Below are 22,528 nucleotides of genomic sequence, written 5' to 3' on the forward strand. Positions count from 1 at the left end.
AGCACACATCTTGGGTGGAACTGTGTTCTGTGCAAACACTGTGGGTAGAGCTGAGGGCCCGTGTTTCTTTGTAGCCCCCATCTCAGATCAAACCTGGAAGAAAAGTGGAGATCAGAGCTCACCACCACCACTGAAGCCATCACAGAGCCTTTATTGGTGATATACAGATAGAGCTATGGGGTGAGTCCTGACAGACATTCTACAGTGTGGTGCAGCAGCCTCTCCTGGACAACGTTCAAAGTATGGACATTCAATTTGGATTTCCACGGTGGGGCAGGCAGGTTTGTAAGGGAGCCTCTCTGGCACTGTCAGGGCTGTGGCACCTGGAGGACCAGCATCGGGAAGATGCAGCAGCAGGAATGGACTGAGTGGTGTGGGAAGGAATAGGTCATCCCTGTGGGGCTGTGGATTATCCCTTCCCTGGCTCTTCTTGGGCACAAGCTTGCTGCTTCCCCCAAAGCAGGACAGATGGCCTGTGCTCCAGCCCTGCAGGAGATCTCACAGTGGTTTGGTGCTCCTGATGGAGCACAACTGGGGCATTAGTGCAGCTACCCCACTTTCACTAAGGATGTCTGAAGGGGAGACTGGATGGGAAAGTTAGTTCTTTGCATCCTTGGCCTGTACACATCAAGGCCTGGTGCCTATCCTCTGCTTAGCATACTCATGTTGTGGTGCCAAGTAAAGTCCTGCCAAAACTCTGGGCAAAGAGCCATGTTCATGTTTGAAATTCTGTCTACAATTTGGAGACGGTCCAGCCTGTTGTTGTCTAGCTGCAGATGGCCCTTAGGGTGGCTTATGGGAAGAGTAAAGCATGGTTGGACTAGGTGATTTCAGTGGTCTTTCCAACTTTAATGATTTTGTGATCCTGGGGCTGTGCACATCTCCTCTGGTTTCCATTGCTTCCATAAGAAGGTTGAAGTCCTGGCCAGAGGTGGGCTGTGACCACGTCTCTTACTTGAAATTGCCATAGGTTTCAAATGAATTCAAGTAACTGAGGGCTAGTTTATAGCACAGCCCATACTGCTCCTGCAGACAGAAGGATTCAGATAAGTACCTGCTACCAGAATACCTTCTGAGGAAGGCCAGCATGGTTGCCACAATCTCCAAGAGAAAGCCAGGGGTAGGTACATCCCCATCTGGCTGAGAGTTAGGCTATCCCAGTGCTGTGGCTGTCTGGGCTTGGGAGGAGTGCCAGCGCCCATGGCACAGTATCTGATATTCACTCCTAGACAGGAGTCGCATGATGGCCTCAAGGACCTGGAGCTGGTGGTGAGGTGGGTGCAGGGCAGGCACCTGGGCACCCATCAGTTCTTCACCAGTGCTCCAGTATTGCTCCAGTTCCCAGATGAGTGTGAAATCAACACCTACCACATCTTTAATCAGCTGCCTCCGCCGCCTCTTCAGCATCCTCACAGCCTGAGATACATCAACCAGCCCCTCACTTTGGATCTGCTCACACAGGAAGCTGGCAGCACAGAAGATCCCACTCCGGCTGGCACCATCCCTGTGGAGGGCAGTGTGATTTAGTGGTGCTGATCCCCGGAGGTGTCCCACCAGCCACACAGACCTGGGGCTCTTGGGATGGTCCTCCACCAAGCCAGCCTCCACAGGGAAGCCTTTTCCTCTGAACACAGCTGAACATAGAATCACAGAATCACAGAATCATAGGGTTGGAAACGACCTGCAAGATCATCTAGTCCAACCACCCTCCCATTCTTATTAGTACCACAAGCACTAAACCATATTTTGTAGCTCCTCACCCAGGCGCCTCTTGAACACTGCCAGGGATGGCGACTCCACCACCTCCCTGGGCAGCCATTGCAGTGCCTGACCACCCTTTGAGAGAAAAAGTTTCTCCTAATGTACAACCTAAACCTCCTCTGGTGCAACTTCTGGCCATTTCCTCAGGTCCTCCTATTTGCCTGGGAGAAGAGGCCAGACCCTTTTGCACCACAGCCTCCCTTCAGGAAGTTGTACAGTGCACTGAGGTCTCCCCTGAGCCTCCTCTTCTCCAGACTGAACAATCCCAGCTCCCTCAGCCGCTCCTCATAAGGTTTGTGCTCCAGACCCCTCTCCAGTTTTGTTTCCAGTTTCTCTGGACACGTTCCAGGACCTCAACATCTTTCCTGCAGTGAGGAGCCCAAAACTGAACACAGCACTCGAGGTGCGGCCTCACCAGAGCTGAGTAGAGGGTGATGATCACCTCCCTGCTCCTGCTGGCCACACCATTGCTAATGCAGGCCAGGATGCTGTTGGCCCTCTTGGCCACCTGGGCACACTGTCGGCTCATGTTCAGCCGAGCATCAACCAACTGGCACTGATGTCAGGCTGACAGGCCTGTAGTTCCCTGGATCCTCCTTACAGCCCTTCTTGTAGATGGGAGTCACATCAGCAAGCCTCCAATCCTCTGGAACCTCTCCAGTCAACCAGGAGTGCTGGTAGATGGCCGAGAGCGGCTTAGCAATCGCCCCCGCCAACTCCCTCAGCACCCTAGGATGAAGCCCATCTGGTCCCATGGACTTGTGACTGTCCAGATGGAGGAGGAGCTCCCTAACGGCCTCCACCTCAATCTCTGGGGAGACATTGTGCCTGTCAGCCCAGATATCCAGATCAGGGCACAAAGTGCCCTGAAGATAGCTGGTCTGACTATTAAAGACAGATGTAAAGAAGGCGTTGAGGACCTCAGCATTCTCCTTGTCATCTGTGGTCACATTCCCCACCACATCAATTAAAGGATAGAGATCATCCTTGGTTTTTCTCTTGCCATTGATATATTTGTAAAAGGATTTCTTATTCTCCTTCACTACAGTGGCCAATCTAAGTTCAACATGTCCACCATGAGCTGAGACTGGAGCTGGTACCTGAGTTCACTGATGTAACTCAGCATGAGTCATCTCTGTGCCACAGCTGCTCCTCTGAAAGACATACTGCTTACCAGCAAGTGATGAGGATGTGTCCATCCTGGCTCTGCCGCTGGTGTGTCTCCACCTTCCCTAGCAGGCTGATGATGGTGGTGGGATGTGGGGGAAGACGGTGCTGCATGGGCCAATCCTCCAGCTGCCAGAAATGGACTTTCATTGCAGATTTCTTGGGCTAGCAAGGAAGAAAGAAGTTGGGTTGGGCAGACAAGTAACCCACTGGCTTCATGGAGAGGAAGGCCAGAGAGTATGGATATGGTCCAGAAGCTTAGAATAGCTATCCCCATCCATAAACAACCGTGGAGATGCACAGACTATTCATGGCTGATGTTCTCCAGGTTGGAAAGGTGTGCACACGTATCTGTGCTTTGCCTTGTACCACTGTATACAGATTCACCCTCTTGGGACAAAGCTCCCATGGGGAAGGCCCTGCTCTGACCAGTGTCATTCAAGGAACCAATCAGCTCCTTTTGCAGGCCTTCCCTCTGACACTTCCAGCTGTGACTTTGGCCCTAAACCAAAGCCTGCAGTGGCTCTCAGCTCTGTCAAAGGCTGTTCTCAAAGGACTTTGTCATTGCTATGCCAAAAACCCACCTGCTGCCTATTGGTGAGTGCAAGTGTCCAGACTGTGAAACCAGCTCCAGCCTCCTCAGAGATCCACTGGATGTGAAAATGGCCATGGATGGCTTTGCCCTGGGTGGGCCAGATCTCCACATATGTCTGAAGGGAGATAAATGCATGGTGGCACACAGCAATTCAATGCCTCACATGGGTACACTTGGCCCAACCCCTCAACTACAGCATGCATATGGGTACTCTGCCCGCTCTGTGTTTGGGGCTGACCTGCAGGACAGCAAACAGAAAAACAGCCCCCCTACTGGGTCAGGGGAAGTAAATCCAAGGGCCACCCTTGTTCCTCTGGGTTCCCCCCACCACTGCAGTGCCATAGGACTCTGCAATGCAAAGTGGAACTACAAGCTTGCAGCTGGACCCCATAGCAAGCAGGGCCCCAGTGAAGAGATTCATACAGCAGAGGCAGAAAATAGGCTGTCAGGAGAAGAGCAGGCAGCTGACCTCGTCCAGCTCCTGGAGCTGGTTCAGCACAACCACCGAGGTGCAGGTGTAATCCCAGACCAGAGCCCAGAAATCCACCAGTGTGCTGGAGAAGGGCAGCTGGGTGATGATCAGCCTGTCCTCCTTGCTGTATGTCTGCAAAACAGAGCAGTCGGGAGGAGGAAATGAAGAGGTGACACAACGCACAGACACGGCCGTGCCTGTGAGAACCACAGCTACTCCAGCAACCTCCATGCGGCCAAGGGCTGGGCAGAGCACACCGGGTGGCGGAGCAACTCAGCGCAGGCAAAAGGCAGCAGCCGCGCGGCAGCCCGCTGAGCTGCGCGCTGTCAGGGCTGCGGCTGAACTCGGGGGCCATCTCCTGGCAGCAGGGCCCCAGGCACCGGGTACAGTCACCAGGATGGAGCACTCGGCCTGGGGTGCCTGAAGCTGGGCGGCACAGCCCAGCTCTGCTCTGGGTGCTCGCGGAGCCTCTGCTGCTCCCTGCAGCCCCAAGCCCTCTTGACTGCAGCCTTACATTGGCAAACACGGCGTTGATGTAGCCCGGCGAACCGTCTGCGTTCAGCGAGGACATCAGGATGGGCCGGAAGGAGTCCGCTGTGGAGGCAAGGGCAGAGAAGGGCTGAGCCATCCCCTGCCTGCACAGAGGGGAGTGAGGGGGAAGGCTCTGAAGCAGCTGTGAACCCCATTCCTGACCACTATCTGGTGCCTGATCTGGGCTCCTCCCAGTGACAGTGAGGGTTAGGGTGACAGTTGTGGTTAGAGTCAAGGTTGAGGTTAGGGTTAGGGTTAGGGTTAGAATTCAGGCTGTGATTAGACTTAGGATGGAGAAGGTTAAGTTCAGCTGTGGAAGCACAGAAGGAGGTGGGGATGAGGTGTGGTTCACATGGAGGGAATGCTTTGCCTATGTTAAGTAACAGTCTCAGTTTGTACAAGGAGATATTTAAATGGGACATTAGGAAGAATTTCCGCACAGAGAGGGTGGTAAAGAATTAGAACAGGCTGCCCAGGAAAGTGGTAGAGTCCCTATCCTTGGAGGTGTTTAAGAGATGCTAAGATGTGGCACTGAGGGACACGGTTTAGTGATCGGCCTTGATAGGTCAGGTTTATGGTTGGGCTTGGTGGTTTTGAAGACTTTTTCCAATCTGTATGATTCTATGATACTATGCAACACCAACCAGAAACTGGAATTTGGTCCCAGGGGCAGAATGGTTAGTCCCATTATTCTGTCATGGTGCTGGGGAGGGAATCAGCAGTGCTGGCAACAGCATCCTCCCCCTCACTGCTCTCAGGAGCTGGATGGTGGAGCAATGAGCTGCCCAGTCCTGCAGTACCTGGCAGGATCCCTGGCTTGCGGTTCTTGGGCTGATTGCTGGGTTTCTCCGCTTCTCTGCACGGCAGGAGCTGGAACAACTCAGAAAATTTCTGCACTGCCTGTAAGGGATGATTCACCTGAGCAAGCCCTTCCTATCAGCTCCCTTTCCATCTCCAGATAAACCACAAAGAAACACTCCCCCCACATCTCACCCACAGCAGGAGGCAGCAGACCCGCTGCACCAGGTCCTGAGGGTACCTTGAACTCTTTCTCCAGGATGTTGTTCTGGCTCTGGATCTCAGCTCCTTGGAGGCAGCTGGTGTGACTGGCAACTCTCTCCACTGGCACCCCAGTACAGCCACAGAGCAAGCCTTCTAGCAGTACCTCATACAAAAAGGCATACTGCTCCTGCATGGAGATGTGAGTTAGTGTACCATCTGGAGCAGCTCCATGGGCAGCACTAGGACTCCAGACTACTTCCCACAGACTGCAACACACTAACCTGCATCAGGATTGTGCCAGCTCCACCCTTCACCTCCTTGCCAGACACCCCTGGGGTAGGCAGCCCTATTCTGAGAAGCAGCCAGCAACTGCAACCACCCAGACAAGACCATCTTTCTCTGCTACCTCTCAAACCAGACCCCCGCTCTCAGGAAGGAAGTCCAGAAAACCAGTGAACCACTCATCCTGCGAGCAGTTGGACAGGCCTGTCCAACCTACGTCTTCCTCCATAGGGACACAACTGTGAGCAGACTGTGGGAACATAGTCTCTTGGCCAGATGATGCCGTGTGGGCAAACATCCTGAAAGCCTGAAGGACACATGCGCTCCTTGCCTATAAGAGCAAGGACCTGCCCTTCCGTGCCAGGACTGTTGGTGCATATACATGCTAATGCTGCTTTAGAGAGTCTCAGAGGGTCCCTAGGTTTGGACAGCACAATGATAACAAAACCCTCCAGTCTCTATCACCTGGCAGCTCCAGTCCTGGTAATGGGACCATGTGACAGATCACAGCACAGATCACATCATAGGGGAGGAGAGGGGGGCAAACCTGTAGTCCCACAGCATGTAGGCAGCAGGTGATTCCCCTCACCTTGGTCTGCACCATACAGACTCTCTGCTCCCGCAGCTTCTGCACGCAGTGAAACACATCCACCTTTCCCTCAGCCTTTGCCATCTTCAGGAGGAAGTCCAGGGCAATGAAGGTGCCTGTTCGCCCGATCCCTGCACTAAGGACACGGAAGAGGGGTTGGTACTGCTCTAACCAGCCTTGGTCCAGCACATGAGCATTCCCATCCCAGTACCTGCAGTGCACCAGCACAGGACCCGCAGGAGATTCTGATCCACTTTTGTTCACCATTTCCACTAGGCACAGCAGCTGGGCAGGGTTCCTGGGCACCTCATGGTCTGGCCACTGCATGTAGTGAAACTGCTCCACTGTTCTTGGGAGAGCGTATCCTGCCTGCAAGGAGGGAGATGTGGCTGGAGCAGGAACCAGCCTGAGAAGTTATGTGAAGCACTTGTCAACAAGTAGAGGAAAAGCATGGCAGGTATGCACCAGCACTCAGCCCTCCCACAGCACCACCAATACAATGGCTGCTCCACTGTAGCTGATCAGACAGCAAAGGGCACCACGAGGACTCTGAGCAAATTCACCATACCACATAATTTGCTTTATTCTCTGCCTCCACACAATAAGAACTGTGAATTCAAAGCAGTGAATGCAGCCTGTGTCTCAGAGGAAAGAAATAAATATCACGGTGTTGAGACTCTCCATAGTCTTCAGAAAACCATAGCTTTCCCAAATAAGGCATTTCCTAGGGCTGATTCTAAGTGATATGCATGTAGCCCCTTTGGTACCAGGCCATCCTGTATTCACTTGGCTTGAACTAATGAACTGCCATGTCCCACCACCAGGTGCTCTTGGAGTCTTACTTTTTAGGTGGACTTTGTTCTAGGCAAGACAAGAACATGTGTAACATTTGCAGCTGTACTCATTTTCTTCTCCTTGCAACTCTTTTGGTTTCTCCAACCTTGGAAGTAGCCATCCTGAGAAATATCTTCAGGATATTAATATACCTTAAACCATAATCTCTCTGTTCAAGTTCAGGAGTCTCAAGGCACCACAGTGCTTTCATGTGGATCTTCTGCAGGTTGACCCAGATGGCAGGTACCTGTCTCATCACTCTGAAAAGCCTGGATGTGGAGAGATGCCCTTTCATATCCTTTAGCTACTTTTCCACCCTTTGTGATCACCTCTCCCAGGCCCTTGGGAGTGCAGGATCTGCCCAGGTACATAGTCCAGACTCAGTCAGGGTGATCACTGGAGCTGACTGCTTGTCTTTCTGCCTTGCATAGAAACCCAGGGCTGATGCTCTGGAATAGTGCTTGGTGACAACAAGGCTGACCCCAAGCAAGACTGAATTTCAGCTGATAACTCCAGAAGAGCCCTGCAACCCCATCACAGCTGCATGACAGCCTTACCTTCTGCAGGCAGAAGACACGTGTAACAATGCCCATGGTGGTCCTGGTGTTGTTGAGTGTTACAGTGAAGTCCCCATATACTTGCTGCTGCTCTGGCCAGTACTGCTCGCACTTGATCTGTCAATGGCAGCACCAACAATTTCATTAGGGGAGCGTTGCAAGTGGAGGTGTGGAGATGCTTTGTGACCTTACTGAGGGTTGTGCTGAGCAAAGCAAAGCAAGGGAACTGGGCACTGGGAGACCAGAGCTGAGCACAGGCTGGGATGCTTACCTTGTTGTGCTCCACCAAGCCTGTCAGCATCACAATGACTGAAGTCTTCTCCTGCCAGACCATCTGCCAGAAATCCACCACTGTCCCAGGCAAAGGGCCTTGGGAAGGAAGAGGAGAGCCCTGTGTCAGAGCCCAAACCACGGAGGTGCCCCCAGGCTCCTTGGTGCAGCCCCACATTTCCCTCTTCCCAGGGCTGATGTGACACAGCCTGGGCATGGCAGTACATGGCCACGGGTACGGGGCACCCCTACTTTGGCACCCACTTTAGAAAAGGGGTTCAGCAAAAGGGAGGGTGGATGAGCCTAGAGTGCACCAGTGCTGATGGGTACTGACACAGGGCAGTGGTCACTGCACCAAGCCTGAAAGTGAGCTGCTGCCCACTCATCTGAAAATGAGTGCCTGTCCCACCTATGTCCCCACGATGATCATAGAATTATAGAATCACAAGGTTGGAAAAGGCCTCTAAAATCACCTAGTCCAACCCAGCCCACTCCCCCACCCCACTAACCATGTCCCTCAGTGCCACATCCACATGTTTCTTGGACACCTTCAGACTCTGCCCACCTCCCTGGGCAGCCTGTTACAGTGCCTATCTACTGTTTCTGAGAAGAATTTTTCCCTAATATCCAGCCTGAGTTTCCACATTTGGAGTCCTATTTACCCAAAATAATTCAGCAGCTTTGTAAGGACCCTGAGAACCCCCTCTGCTCTCTGCACAGAGCAAACCAACCCATCCCAAAGGGACTTCAAAGGGACTCAGAGAGTTTGGCAGCTCCTGAGGACCTGTGCCAGCTCTGGGCAGCTCCCAGGGCTGGGAGCACCCACCTTGAGCAGCAATGAAGAAGCGCGGGCTCCGGTAGCTCTGTGGGGGAGAGTTTCAAACAAGTCCAGTCACCCATGTTAAACATTTAATATGGCAAGAAGTAGAGGAGCCATCCTCCTCGCTACATACATCCACGTAGCTGGCATTGATGTAGTCATTCCCTGTGTCAGAGGGCTGCAGCACCACACGGCAGTGATCGTCTGGGAGAGAGGGAGGTGGGAGTCAGTGGGCTGTCCCTTTGGGGCAGCACTGAAATGACTGTCTAAGGAAGGAAGTATCTTTTAGGAAAGCTCTGTTTGATCTTTCCTCAGGAGCTTTCCAAGCCCTGGGACAAGTTCAGAAAGAAAGAAGAGCTAACAAAATAACGGGGAACATTGCACAGGAAGAAGATGCGGTGTGTTTTGAGAGGAGACCATTAGCGAAATGGCAAATGTCCACACTGCATCAGCCACAGAGGAGTTTTGAGCTCCGGGAGAGCTTTGCGTACACGGAATGATGCTCTTGTAGCGGTTCTTGCCCTCGTTACATAGTTCCTTCCCAGCACTGCAGGAGTGGCAGAGGGAGGAAGCCAGTTTCTGCACAGGAGGAAGAGGAGCTCTGCATTAGTCCAGGTTCTGGCGGGTGTGAGGCTGAGTGCCTCACACACCCAAGGAGGGGCTGGTGCTGGATGGATGGTGCAACCAGATGGGAAAGAACACCTAATACAGACCTGGTACTCGCCCAGACGCCCTGCATCGTGCCTGTCAGCTGATTCATCCTCCATCTGCTCTGCCTCTATCTCTGCTCTTTGAAGCCTCTTCAGAGCATCCAGCAATTCCTCCACAAGGATCAGTGTGCTCAGATTACTGGCACCTATGGGAACATCAGGACAGGAGGTCAGCATGAGCTGATGGGAGTGAGCTGGCATTTCACTGGGCAGAATCCTACCAAACCCAGCTTCATCCTTGCCCATGCATGTCTCCCTCTCTGTGAGGTGTCTCATTCCCCATACCAGCCAGCTCTGCCCCACTTTGCTCTGCAAGGAATCTCACAGTGCCTGGGAGCACCCTGCTCATTTTTCTACCAAGCAACCTGTTCAGACTGCTCATACCACACCTCTGCGACGCTTCTGGAGGGGGATACTGCTGTTGATCTCAGAGGTGTCTGATCTGTTGCACTTTTGCCTGCAAGACAGCAAGTTAGGCAAAAGATCAGCAGGAGGTGGAGAGCAGAGGGGGGTGCCCACATGGCAACATGTCCTGCTTTATTTCAGGGTCCATACCAGGCAGCCCCTGGACAGAACAAAGAGTGGGAGAGAAGAGACGTGTACTGACCTGATGAACAGGGGGAGCAGGAAAACCCCCAGTGCCAAGACTACAGTGGCCAGCACAAATGCCATCAGCACAGGCAGTCTGTGCAGCAGAGGAATTGATTCCTGCCCTGCAAAAAGCAAAGCCCAGGATCATGCTCCACATAACCCAAACCCACGGGAAGGAGACCCTACAGTGGTGTGGGGAGGAAAGGAGCTCCTTTCATTTCCTAGCAAAGGTTCTGAGAAGGGAAGCAACCTTGCTGATGCAGAAGGAGGGGTGATGCTGGGTGCGATGCCCTTCAGCATAGGCATGCCTCCATGCCTTTCCCTCAGCACAAAGCTTGGCAAGGCGTTAGTGTTTCTGGGGTTGCATGTGGACTGGGGCAGTATTAAGACCGAGATGTGAGGAGAGATGATGGCATGGAAGCTGCAGGGGGTCCAGCTGCAGCCATGCACACCTGCCCAAAAGGCCAGGGGTACCAAAGCCTGTGCACCCACAGAGAGCCTCAGGATCCAGAGAGCATCCAAGAAGATGGAGGTAGGAACCGGTTATAGCAGGTAAATACTCCCAGTATCTGGGAAACAGAAGTTTCCTCTGCTCCCGCAAGAGCTCCTGGACTGCCCAGCTCCTCTCCTTGCAAGGATACGGGCTGGGAAAAGGGGGGGGGGATACAGAAAGACCCTCAGGCACAGGTGTGGGGCAGAGGAACCACTTACCCATGGAGAAGCTGTAGCACACGCAGGTGAATGTCTCCGCCTGTTGAAGGGCACAGGACGGAGGCTCAGAGCAATCCCACGTCAGCCAGCACACAGCAAGGAGCTGCCACCCAGGGCCACCAAAGGCCCCAGCCGTGGCCGAGGACACGGCGGTCGCTGCCGCGCCCCGTGCACAAGAGCCCCCGGCACGGGTACCTGCGGTGAGCGCCGGGCGAGGCGCAGCAGGGCGGTGTAATCCCATCCTGGGTGCAGGGGAGCGTTGTGGAAGCCGTGCCCGCGGGCCCCATCACCCAGCACGAAGTCCGTGGGCGCGCTGAGGTTGAGCACGGCGGCCACGTAGGGGTCAGCAGGGTGGCTGTGGTTGGAGGGCTGCAGCTCCCCCGAGCAGGCGTCTTCCAGCACCGTGCTGTTGTGTGTCACCGCCACGAGCAGCTGGTGCTCACTGCAAGGCAGGGCTGTGAGAGGGGGATGGGGATGAGGGAACACGGGGAAGGGGATGAGAGCGACATGGGGGTGAGGTCGGGAGCAGGGACGGGGATAGGAATGAGAACAGCAATGAGAACAGACGGGGAAGGGGCTGAGGATGGGGATGGGGAAGGGGATGGGAAGAAGAATAGGGATGGAGATTGGGGTGGAGGGAGGGATGGGGGTGTGGAATGGGGGTGGGGATGTAGAGCTAGGAATGTGGATGGGTGGTGAGGAGGGGGATGGGAATGAGGTTGGAGATGGAGGTAGGGCAGTGAGATGGGGGTGAGGATGGAGAAAGTGAGGCTGTGGGGGCGGTAATAGAGACGGGAATGGAGAGAGGTGGACAGAGGCAGCTTAAGGGATGCAGCAGTGCTCAGGGCTGCAAGAGCAGAGCAGCCGGGGCTGCGCTCACCTGGCTGCCTCAGGGCGCTGGGAGATGGGGTGCAGGGGAAGCACGGCTGTGCCCTGAGATGGAGAGGTATCGAGCAGGAGGCGGGAGCAGCCATCGGGCGTCTCTGCAGAGGAAGATCCCCATGATGAGCCTCAGCAGACTGGCACGGAGGGGCAGGAGGAGGAGCTGCGTGCGGAGACCCTCACCTGAGCCGCTGGTGTGAAACTGTGATGCAGCTCCGGGACCCACGGCTGTGAGGCCCCGCACGGCCACCGCATATGTGGTGCCGGGGCCGTACGCGGGCAGTGGGTGCTCCGTGGTCTGGCTGCTCAGCCTCAGCCGCTCGATCTGCAGGAAGCCGCCGTCCTGCAAGGCCCTGGCCGTGACGTTCAGCTGGGGACAGGACACGGAGCTGGAGGGCAGCGGCCACGATCCTGCAGGAGCCTGCCCACACCACAGCCAGACAGCAATTCGTTGCTCTGCTCCTCCTGCCCCTGTTCCTATCCCAGCTCTTGCAGGTGCCCAGAGAGCTCAGCGGGAGCCTCGGCCCTGTGTGTGTGTGAGCAAAGCGTCAGTGCTGAGCAGAGCAGGGCAGGAAAGACTCTGGAGCTAACGCTCTAGATAGCACCAGAGCAGCTGCAGAAAATGGAGTTGCTTAGACTGTGCCTTTGCTCTGCAAGCCCTCTGAGCTGGACGGATTTGCAAGGCATCCTCATGATTTGTGAATCACGTCACAAATTGAGGTGGCTACAAGCTGGGTGCAGCGCTCTCCTCCCTCAGCCCTGCTTCTAGCACTGCAAACCACAGCCTTTGTCATGGCCAGAGAAAAGATAAGAATGCAAGAGGCACAGGAAAGCCTGTAAGGCCACCCCGCCAAATACATCACTGGGGACTGAGGACCACTGAGAGGAAGTCGGAAATGCTCAAATTCATGACAGCCAGAAATTCAGCACGTGGATGGGTGACTGCTGGTCCTCAGGGCTTTCCATGGTCTGCACACCTGCGTGCACAGAGCTGTCAGCAGGGAGGGAGGGGCTGGGTGGGGGCCCCTGGTACCTGGTACCCAACGATCTCCCCTTGGCAGGAGGGCAGCGCCTTCCACCTGAGGGTCCCCGTGCTGGCATCCAGCTGCAGCTGCTCCGGCTTCTGCGGCACTGGAAGCGCAGGAAAACGGAGTCACAAGTGGGGCTGGCAGAGAAGGTCTGAGCCCACAGCAGGATGCCCTCATCTACTGCCCAGGGGCAGGCTGCGCAGCAAACCCAAGCACACTTTGTGCCACAAAAGGAGCGTGGATTTCACAACAGCAGGAGCAGCGATGGTGTGGTGAGGAGGGCGGGGTAGGAAGGAAAGAGCTCTGCTCCAGGACTCTGCACAGCCTCTTCTGCATGCAGCCCCAATGCCAGCACCATCACAGCAGGGAGGGATGCTCAGAATGAAGTGCTGGGCAAAGGTCACCTCTCTCTGCCTCTCTGCTGGTGAACCAGCCCAGGAACGTCCCTTCCCTCCTGTACTACGCCATGGACACCTACCTGTTTCTTTTGTCCTGATCATCCATGAAAACAGGACTGTGCTGGGGGGCACCGAGATGGTGACAGTGTAGTCAGTGAAGGGCTGCAGGGGAGGACAGGTGAATGTTCCCCTCTGTCCGTGTAGGAGCTCCACTCCAGTGACCTCCTCAGCCGTACAAGGAGGTGAGGAAGGCCCTGCCAGCCGGCATGTGGCCTGCACGTGCTGGCAGGCATCAGGGAATCTGCAGGTCCAGTTCAGTTTGATGCTGGTGCTGGAAGCCTCCAAGGTGGCAGGGACAACTTCTAGCACCTCTGCAAAGGAAGTATTGCAATAGGGTCAATTCCTTGCCTTCCGCTCCACCCTTTTAATGGTGCTGCTGACACACAACCCTGCTACAAGAAGGGAAATAGGAGGATGAAACAGCTCATTCAGGTCTCTGGATGAAGAAGCTGGAGGAGTTACCAGAGCATTTATAGCAGCTGGACATTAACTTTGGGTCGGTAGTCACTGCTGGAGGTAACTGTACCCCTTCAGGCACACTTCAGGCCCCCACCGCTCATCTGGCTGTTCCCACAGGCACTGCAGCTGCTGACACAACCAACAGGCACACCTCCCCGTCATCTCTCCTGGTTGCCCAATGACAGCTCCACCAGCAACCCGGCTCTCAGCAGGGCATTTGGCATGGTAGGGGCTGAGTGCCAGCTGGGCACAGGGCTGCAAAGGTGGGATGGATGAGGCCGTGCCACCATTCAATGGGGAATGCACTTAGGTATCAGCTGTGTCCACCAGCCAGAGACAAGGGCAGAGCCGTGCTGCTGCTCAGGCTTCTGGCACTGTAACCCTGCTCAGCTGTTCCAGAGGGACAGTATCCATGTGTGCCTGCATAACGGGGCCAGCAGAAATGCAGAAGACCTCCATCATGCTCACCTTCCCTCACTCACAAAGATCCTCACTCACCCACACATCTCATGTATCCCACTGCCAACGGCCATAAGCCTGTGCTGTTCTTCATAAACCAGATGCTCTGAGGAGCTGGGAGGCCTTGGTGTGGTCTTGGCTTCACACAAGTGATCTCCATGGCAGAAGGCCAGTACCCATTAGGGCATGTCAGTGTCACTGCTTTATTGAAGTTGTAGAATTCCTGGTCTGGGACAAAACGAATCCTGGAATCCCACTGTGGCTTCTGACATTTCCCTGCACCAAAAACATGGGAAGATGTTAACAGAAGAGCTGCTGCCCTGGTACACAGTGGTGAGGGATGGAGTTTCTGGTCATGATGTGGATCAGCCTTCCTACACCACAGCCCTTCGGCAGCACCTCCCACTTCCCCGGCACATGCAGAGCCTGAATTCTGTCATGCTCACACAGCCTGCCTTTCTCTGGGTAAGAAGGGCAATGTGGGGTTCCCAGGATGGCTCCTGGTGCCCCTTTATTCAGGCAGTCTGCACTGGACCAGATGCAGCTGCAGGCATTACTGATGTGCCTTCCCTTGTAGACTTCTTTGGATGTCCCATTGCTGAGGGACTTCAGTTTTCCTATATGTATGAAGTGGGAGTAGGATGGCTGTAAACCCTCAGGGCACTTCATCATCACCCATTTCTTCTTCCTATACTCCTCCAGATCTGGTGCCAGATGGAGAGCAGGGTGTCAGCAGGGCCTTTGGCACATTTCTATTTTAGATGGAAGCAGGTTCAATTAGGGTGGGAAATGGTGAGGTGTGGCAGTGCCTGAGGATGGGGTTGGTAGGGATCCCCAGAAACGCCTTCTGGATCCCAAACACAGATGAAAAGACACAGACACCTCTGCCAGGACCAACGATGGAAGCCTTCCTCTTGCTCTGGAGCCACAACTGATCCCCACACACCTGATCTGCTCTCACAGCCAGGGGCATCCATTGCCCCCCACAACAAGACGTAACCTGGACACTCCCTAATCAGACATCTCTTTTCTTTCCTTCAAATCTGCCTCCATCCCTGAAATCCCTGAGTGCCTATGATGCTCCAGATCTCCCTAGGCTCCAGCAAATCTCTTCTGCATTCTCCTTGCTCAGGGGTTGGTCACAGCCTGCTTCTTTCACCCTTCTCACACTGCCTGCCCCGACTTGCAGGCAGAAGGCTCATATGCACCTTTCTAGCCATGGGAGCGTGAACTCTGGCAGCAAGAATGGCACCTTTTTCCCTGCCCACCTCCCTGCAATCATCCCCACAGGTAGCACAGCCCTGTCCTGTGGGAGGGCACTGCCCTTCCCTCTGGCATATCCCCACTGGCTCCCATCCAGGTACCCAGTGCTCCCTGCACCCCCCACTCATTTATCCCTTCTGTCTCCCACACTGCAGCTCCTGCAGCTGCTGGAGGAGTCCCAGGGACCCTCCTCTGCACAGGAAACAAGGGTTTGCAGAGCAGTGCACACCAGGGTGGCATCGGCAGCCACAGCAAAGAGCAGGACAGTCTTGGGAGCCTCTCAGAGCTGGCCCCACACCCTGCCCCATGAAGTGTGTCTGCTGGGCAATGCTGTGGGTGGCATTTTGGTGTGAAGGCAGAGAGGGGATGAGTAGAAATACTGCTGCCTCACTTACCTTTACATGATACGTTCTTATCAATGAGCATCCAGGCACCAGAGACCTTCTTCCCCATCCAGACGTATTGTGTTATTGCACTTGATTCTTGGAATTGCTTTACACATTTGATGCTGCTGAAGGAGGGCTTGAGATGTCCAGGGCAGGTCAGCTGCAGCTCCTCACTCACTCCGTAACTGTCTCTGTCTGGTGTAAACTGAAGTTTGTTGTCCCACTGCGGCTTGCTGCACTGCTCTGCTGAGACAAAATGTGACAGTCTGTCTCAGGGACAGGGGCACAAGGAGGAGGGCTGAGTCTTGGCCACGGCTGACTGTGGTGTCAGCAATGGACAGCATGAGGAGATGTGAGGCCCAGGAGCAGCAGAGGAGCACGGTGTGGATGTAATCTGGACTTCAGTAAGGCCTTTGACCGGTGGTCTCTCATCACATCCTTCTCTCCAAATTGGAAAGACACAGATGTCATGGGTGAATTTTTCGATGGAGCATGAATTGATTGCGAGAGTGTACCCAGAAAGTGGAGGTCAATGGCTGAATGTCCAGATGAGACCAGTGATGAGTGCTGTCCCAGAGGTCAGTACTGGGTCTGCCAACTCTTTGATATCACCATCAGTGACACGGACAGTGGGATGGAGTGTGCCCTCAGCAGTTTGCAGATCACATCCAGCTGTGTGCTGCAGTCAACATGGCTGAGTGCCTGGCACGGACCAAGAGCCAGTCTGGGGAAGTGACTTCCGATAGCACAGAGAGCTGGGCTCAGTTGCGAGCCCAATCAGGCACCAGGATGATGTTCCTGCGGTCAGTTTGGAGGTGGGAAACTCAGAGAGGGGAGAGGGTGAGAAGACTGAGCACAGAGCTGCAGAGAAGGCACCTCCTGCCACTCCACTTACCAAGGCACTGCACAGTCTCCTCAATGCGGACCCAGGTTCCAAAGCTGCTCCACCCCAGCCACGTGTCTCTATATACAGATCCAGCATAATCCAAAGCCCCATTTCCCCCTGCACATCTGACACGGGTGTAGGATGGCTGTAAACCCTCGGGGCAGCTCAGCATCACTTCTTCATTCTTGCTGTACTCCTCCAGGTCTGGTGCCAGATGGAGTTCTGTATCCCACTGGGGCCTTTGGCATGTTTCTGGCAGAGGTGAAAATGGGTTCAGTTAGGGTGGGAGCTGGTGAGGCGGGACAGAGCACGGTGGGTACCAGCAAACACCTGCAGCCCTCCGGTCACTGGAGGGGCAGAAAGTGGCATGTCCATCTGCCATGATACGACCACTGGAACAGCTCTCGGGAAGGGGCTCACCTTGTACGTCCCGCTGACCTCTCATTCACACCTTGTATGTCCCAGTGACCCTCAGAGTCACAAACTGTCCCACTGCACCCTCATCCCTGCCACCCCTTGCCCCTCTTCGCGGCCCGTAGTTGGGATTTACCCAGGACTGTCCTCTCCATCCACTCCTTGGTCTGACCCCCAAGGCACGGGGCACAGGACCCGGCCCTCCTGCTGCGCGTTGCCCCCACACTGTGTGCTGCTCTCACTCACCAACACACTGAACGGCCCCTTCTATGCGGATCCAGGCAGCTGCGCTGTTCCTCCCCATCCAGACGTATTGTGTTATAGGACTTGATTTTTGGAATTGCTCTGCACATTTGATGCTGCTGAAGGAGGGCTTGAGATGTCCAGGGCAGGTCAGCTGCAGTTCCTCATTCACCCCATAACTGTCTCTGTCTGGTGTAAACTGAAGTCTGTAGTCCCACTGAAGTCTGTAGTCCCTCTGCGGCTTGGTGCACTGCTCTGTTGGGACAAAGTGTGACAGTCCACCTCGGGGACAGGGACACAAGGAAGAGGGCTGAGGCTTGGCCACGGCTGACTGTGTTGTCAGCAATGGATGGCATGAGGAGATGTGGGATCTTGGGGACAGGAGTGGAGCACGGTGTGGATGGAAGGTGCTCAGAGAGCTGTCACCTCTTCATTGTTCTTATAAAATCCCAATTAGGGCATTTGGGGCAAAAATCTGCAACCTCGTGCCTGCTTTGGGGTGCCCGCAGGAACATGAGGGGCTCAGGTGAGTCTCAGCATGCCTGGTTGGCCCTGTATCACTAGGATGGAATTCAAAGAGAAGATAGAGAGAAACACACAGCTCCCAGCCTGGTAGGAACTGACAGCATCCTGCGAGCAGAGAAACTACCTTTGAAGGCTGTTTTTCACACCCTCACTGCACAGACAGCCGCCTACAGGCCTCGCACAGAGTGCAGGAAAAAGCCTGGTGATGGTTCAGCATGGAAAATATGGTTCAGGCATGACAAAGAGGCTGCACTCAGCATGTAATGTGTGCTGACTGCAGAAAGGTTGGTCTGCGTGCTTTGCAGACACAGTACTGTGCTGCTTTTCATGCAGTGATTAACCCCTTGTTGCCTCTGCTCTGCAGACACAAATGCAGCAGGTGTTTTACAGCAGTCATATAGAGCACCTGTTCCTGCTGCAGGATGTTCCAGGAGTGTAGCAAAGCGAAACCTGGTGGGCCCTGGCTGTGGATGGCAGGAGGGGTCATCAGAGAGTAGCACAGAGTTCACAGTTTCTGTGGTGTCCCCTGGAATCTGTGCTCCCCCCAGGATTTACTCGAGGCCCTGTTTGAAATGCAGGTCTCTCTTACTCACACTTACAGTGGCAGCAGGCACTGCTGCTGCAGCTCTTGCCTGTCTGCCTGTAAGTCACTGTGTACGGTCAAGCTCTACAGGAAGACACCCCCTACAGGCTTGCCCACCTCCCTTCTGAGCATGCTGTGAGGAGCTGAGGCCTTCGTTCAGGTGTTAAAACCCCACAGAAGCAGTGCAAGGGGGCAGTCAGGAGACAACAGGACAAAGGAACAGTGCAGCTTGGTGCACACAATGCACCATACGCCCCGACCACATCCTCTGCTGGCAGCTGCTCACGGTGCTGGCAGTGCTGACTGTGGGGCTGCCTCACCCAGCATTGGGATGCTCCTTATGTCATGTCGTTTCCTCCACGCTACCCAAAAACACTGTGGCCTGGGGTTGTTCCCCACTCTTTCATTGTACCCTCCACGGTTAGGGGGGATGTGCAGGGACCTCTGCTCCCTTTGTTCCCTATCTCTTCCCAGGGGGTCTGCCCTGCCCCACTACCTCCGGCCATCACATGTAAGATGGCTCCAGCAGGCCTCCATCCTGACCATCCCCCTCTCCTGGTCCTCTGTGATGCAAGGATCCTGACCCCAGGGGGACCATGGCACTGCTCTGGGTGTGGATGTACACAAACTGAGGATGCAGGCAGAGCTGCTGTGTGTGGCTGCCGAGCACTCGTGTCTCAGTTCCTCTTCTTCACAAACACGGAGGTGCAAACTCAGCAAACATTATCCTCACCACAGGCAGCTCCTGGGACAGGCAGGTGACGTAGTTGTGCAGAGCACGCCATGTGGTCACCAGCCACCATGTCCCCACTGCGTCCCCACCGTGTCCTGGACTCCACCTGCCCTTATGAACTGGGCAAATGAGCTGGAAAACTACACATGGGCATAGATACACTCTCCAGCCCATCAGGACAGTTTGAGCAGGGGGTTTGGACGCTGCAGGCAGGGGATGTTCACTGCCATTGACTTTACCCCCAGTGTTACAGTGACAGTGTGCTGTGCTCCACTCCCTGCAAGCACAGGGCACTCCTCCATTGCTGTTCCTCTGTGCCACACAGCAAGGTGGGACAACACAGTGCTCATTTAACATTTTTTTGTCATCCAGCTGTGGCAAGGTCAGTACAGAGAGAGACTCCAGGTCAGACAGAAAGCAGGCAGAAAGCAGGCCTAGCCTCTGGATGGGTCCTCCACCTCCTGGGAACTCAGATTGCTCCTGAACTACAGAGACGACTTGAAGGGCTCTGCTGAGATTAAATATCAGCCCCGTGTCTCAGCTTTGCTGGCAGATGTTGGAAATAACAAAACAACCCTGATGCGCTCCTAGAAAATGAGTTGTGTGTGGTGCTCTGCAGTTCCCCCTCATGCCAGGCTGCAGAGCTGGGGATGGGCACCGTGACTGTGTCTTGTGGACCTGGAGAGCCCCCTCTCCTGGATTTCCCTGAAGAGCCCCCAGCTCACGGCTTGGACACCCCATAGCCTGTACTAAGAGCAGCCTTTAGGAGACGTCACTGCACACAGGGGCATGGCACAGGGGAAAGCATTTATGTGGTCTCCTAAAGACAGCACCACACAGCTCACGGCAGCTCGACCCCGACTGATGCCCATGTATCACGGCTCCTGCTGTGAGTAACACCTCTGGCCCTTCTGTGTGCTGCTCATGGTCAAAATATGCAGCGAACGCGCAGCAAGCGAGCAGTAAGACCTCCCTTTGCCAGGGGAGAGCAGCCATCCCTTACCTGGATACCAGGAATATCCTCTGTCGTTGGGGGCATGTTGTTCCATCTCCAGCGCTGCCAGCAGAGTCACTAGGACCAGGAGAAGGGCCCACTGCGGGGCCATGCTCCCTTCTCCCCACAGGCAGCACCTCTCAGTGCGCCCGCCTGACTGCACGATGTGCATGCACTGGAAGGAAACAGCTGGGCAGAGCAGTTGCTTGCGGTGCAAGAAGCTTCCTCATCATAGAAGGAAGCTCTGCCAGAACTGCTTTCTGGGCAGGCTGCATGCCCCTTTTGCAACCTCATTGCTCCCTGAGAACAGATTTTAGGTGCTGTGGTGGGTGCAGCTGCTCTCACAGAACCTGGGCATGCAGGAGGACTTTGTGAACAGTGCTGGTTCCTGGATTCCATTCTAGCATTGAAGCCATGTGGAGAATGCATCAGGACAGACCTCCCCTCATCAGTGTATCTCAGCCTGGGAAAAATTGAGGAAAGAGGACCCGGGTTGAGCAGTGAGCTGGCTCTGATCCCGCAGGCTGGAGAGCTGAGCCACTGTCCGGGTGCTGGAGTGTGGGCTGACAACAGGTAACAGCCCCAGGGGCACAAAGCAGACTGATCCAGGCTCCGAGATCATGTCTGCTGTTTCCCAGCAGTGTGCAGTCCTCTAAACAATCCTGAAGAGTGGCCGTTCCACCTCTGGCAGCAGCTCAGTCTTTACCCCTACCTGCCTGCTGGTGCTCTGGGCATTTTCAGCTTAGAGATGTAAAAGCAGATGGGCATCAGTTGGCATAAGTTCCTCATTTGGGGAATCATTGGAAAATAATGAGGGAAATTCCACATATCAGAGAGGTCCCCCAAAAACCACATCCTCATGTTGCTCCCAGCACAATTCATCAGCCCATCATCGTGCTAACAGCTCAGCTTCTCCAAAAGCCCTTCATTGCCCCATCTGAAACCTGGCAACATGGCTCACGCTATCAGGAAGTCCTCTACTTGCTCGTTCACCCTCTCATCACAACACTTCTCCTTGCTACACATTGGGAAAATTCTGAACTTGAGCACAACCGTGCTCTGCTTCCCTTCCTCCCACAGCCATGGGCTGCAGCTGCATGTTATGGACACACAAGGCAAAGCACATGATGCCAAGGCAGTGTGTGGACTGATTTCAGCAGCTAGGACACAAGTGGCCCTGCTTTGTTGGGCTGGCAAATCCCCTACCCATGCCGAGGACCACATCCTACCATGATACCAGCCCCAGGTGCCACCCCATGCACTGGAGGTGACATGGGGACTGAATGTATCTCAGCACCTGCAGCTTGGCACCAGAGCCCTCCACTGTGAGGTCAATCCATAGAGCCCCTTCGCTTTTCATTGAGGATGATGTCTCCTCCCCGTTCTTCACGCTCTGAGTTCCCAGTAACACTACAGACTTTTTGGGGGGGCAGATTTACAGCTCTCAGAGTGTCTGCTAAAGGATTGCTGGCTGCTCCTGCAGGGTCCTTGCTCTATCATCTTACTGAGCTTTGACATCCTATCTGCTCGATGCTATTTTGTGCCACCTGGCAGTGACTTTTGCTCTTAGAAGATCACCCTCTGTTTTGAACAGCTTCTGGCCCTGGCTGTCTTGCTGGCTCCCCTCTGCGTTTTGCTACCAGGAACTCAGAAAGGCTGCCCTACATCTTTGTGGGCTGCTGGGCATCGTGTGATCACACTGCTTCCTTTAGGGAGATCTTGCCCGAGTTTCCTCACTGCATGCATTTCCCCTTTCTTGCTCAGGCAAGAAGCCACTGGACTGTTCAAACACTGAGATGATGAAGGGTCAGGGGTACAGAGATCACTGCTGGGCATCTCTCAGTGGAGACCAAAGCTCAGCTCCCCATATTCCTCCCAGGCTTCCCTGCAAGGTGCTCTCAAGGAGTCCCAGCCCTCGTGGACATGCACCCTGTGTGGAGACTTCAGGATGCTCACAGCTCTGCCCTGCAGTGAACACGTCCCCTCAAACGTGGTTGAAAGGGGAAGCAGTGCTGAGCTGTGGCAGCCTCCCATGGGCCATGCTACCACAGAAGAAACCTCCTGGGGCTCGTTGTACTGATGGGGACATTGAGGCAGTCTGTGAAGGGCCAGATGAAAGTCAGCCACATGGCAGCCGTGTGCTCAGCACTGGGACTGCCCACCCTGCCCTGTGAGCATTCCAGCCCACAGGGTGCTGGGATCGGGTGCCTCCTCTCTTCCCAGGATCCTGCAGCCACCCCAGGGAGCTGCTGCATTGTTCCCAGTAGCAGGGACCCAGCTGTGGCCGCAGCCTCTGCCCCACAGATAAGTTGCATCCTGATGA

General features: G+C 54.8%; 1 protein-coding gene across 4 annotated transcripts; it reads right to left on the reverse strand.

Annotated features, from left to right (window-relative positions):
• Positions 1 to 131: 131 nt before the first annotated feature.
• LOC128074363 (receptor-type tyrosine-protein phosphatase kappa-like) lies at positions 132 to 20,431 on the reverse strand. 4 transcript variants are annotated; one of them, XM_052670132.1, is made up of 29 exons: positions 20,215 to 20,422; positions 17,374 to 17,625; positions 16,723 to 16,965; positions 15,837 to 16,070; positions 14,218 to 14,454; positions 13,281 to 13,571; positions 12,808 to 12,905; positions 11,958 to 12,144; positions 11,773 to 11,875; positions 11,088 to 11,334; positions 10,893 to 10,932; positions 10,198 to 10,303; positions 9,980 to 10,047; positions 9,594 to 9,736; positions 9,372 to 9,459; positions 9,014 to 9,084; positions 8,887 to 8,923; positions 8,062 to 8,159; positions 7,791 to 7,907; positions 6,611 to 6,768; positions 6,400 to 6,535; positions 5,566 to 5,715; positions 5,327 to 5,426; positions 4,510 to 4,589; positions 3,993 to 4,127; positions 3,513 to 3,638; positions 2,936 to 3,093; positions 1,369 to 1,504; positions 132 to 1,026 (listed from the first exon to the last, which is right to left on the reverse strand). In XM_052670132.1, exons 1-29 carry the CDS (start codon positions 20,375 to 20,377, stop codon positions 952 to 954), a joined length of 4,077 nt encoding a protein of 1,358 aa, XP_052526092.1. In that variant the 5' UTR covers positions 20,378 to 20,422; the 3' UTR covers positions 132 to 951. The 4 variants fall into 4 exon arrangements, 3 of the variants coding, with proteins under 3 accessions (XP_052526092.1, XP_052526093.1, XP_052526095.1); XM_052670133.1 differs by lacking the exon at positions 16,723 to 16,965 and having other exon boundaries at positions 15,837 to 15,982; positions 17,520 to 17,625; positions 20,215 to 20,420; XM_052670135.1 differs by lacking the exons at positions 16,723 to 16,965; positions 17,374 to 17,625 and having other exon boundaries at positions 20,215 to 20,421.
• Between the last annotated feature and the right edge of the window lie 2,097 nt (positions 20,432 to 22,528).

The sequence above is a fragment of the Tympanuchus pallidicinctus genome, unplaced genomic scaffold, assembly GCF_026119805.1.
Source record: "Tympanuchus pallidicinctus isolate F22 unplaced genomic scaffold, pur_lepc_1.0 scaffold9, whole genome shotgun sequence".
Lineage (NCBI taxonomy): Eukaryota > Metazoa > Chordata > Aves > Galliformes > Phasianidae > Tympanuchus > Tympanuchus pallidicinctus.

Excerpts from the sequence above, each read along its gene's own strand:
- LOC128074363 (XM_052670132.1), bottom strand. The coding sequence starts at position 20,377 with ATGCACATCGTGCAGTCAGGCGGGCGCACTGAGAGGTGCTGCCTGTGG. Across the intron at positions 10,048-10,197 it reads CTGCTCCCCCTGTTCATCAG|GCAAAAGTGCAACAGATCAG; the intron begins GTCAGTACACGT and ends GCTGTCTTGCAG. Across the intron at positions 3,639-3,992 it reads AGCTCCAGGAGCTGGACGAG|ACATATGTGGAGATCTGGCC; the intron begins GTCAGCTGCCTG and ends ATCTCCCTTCAG.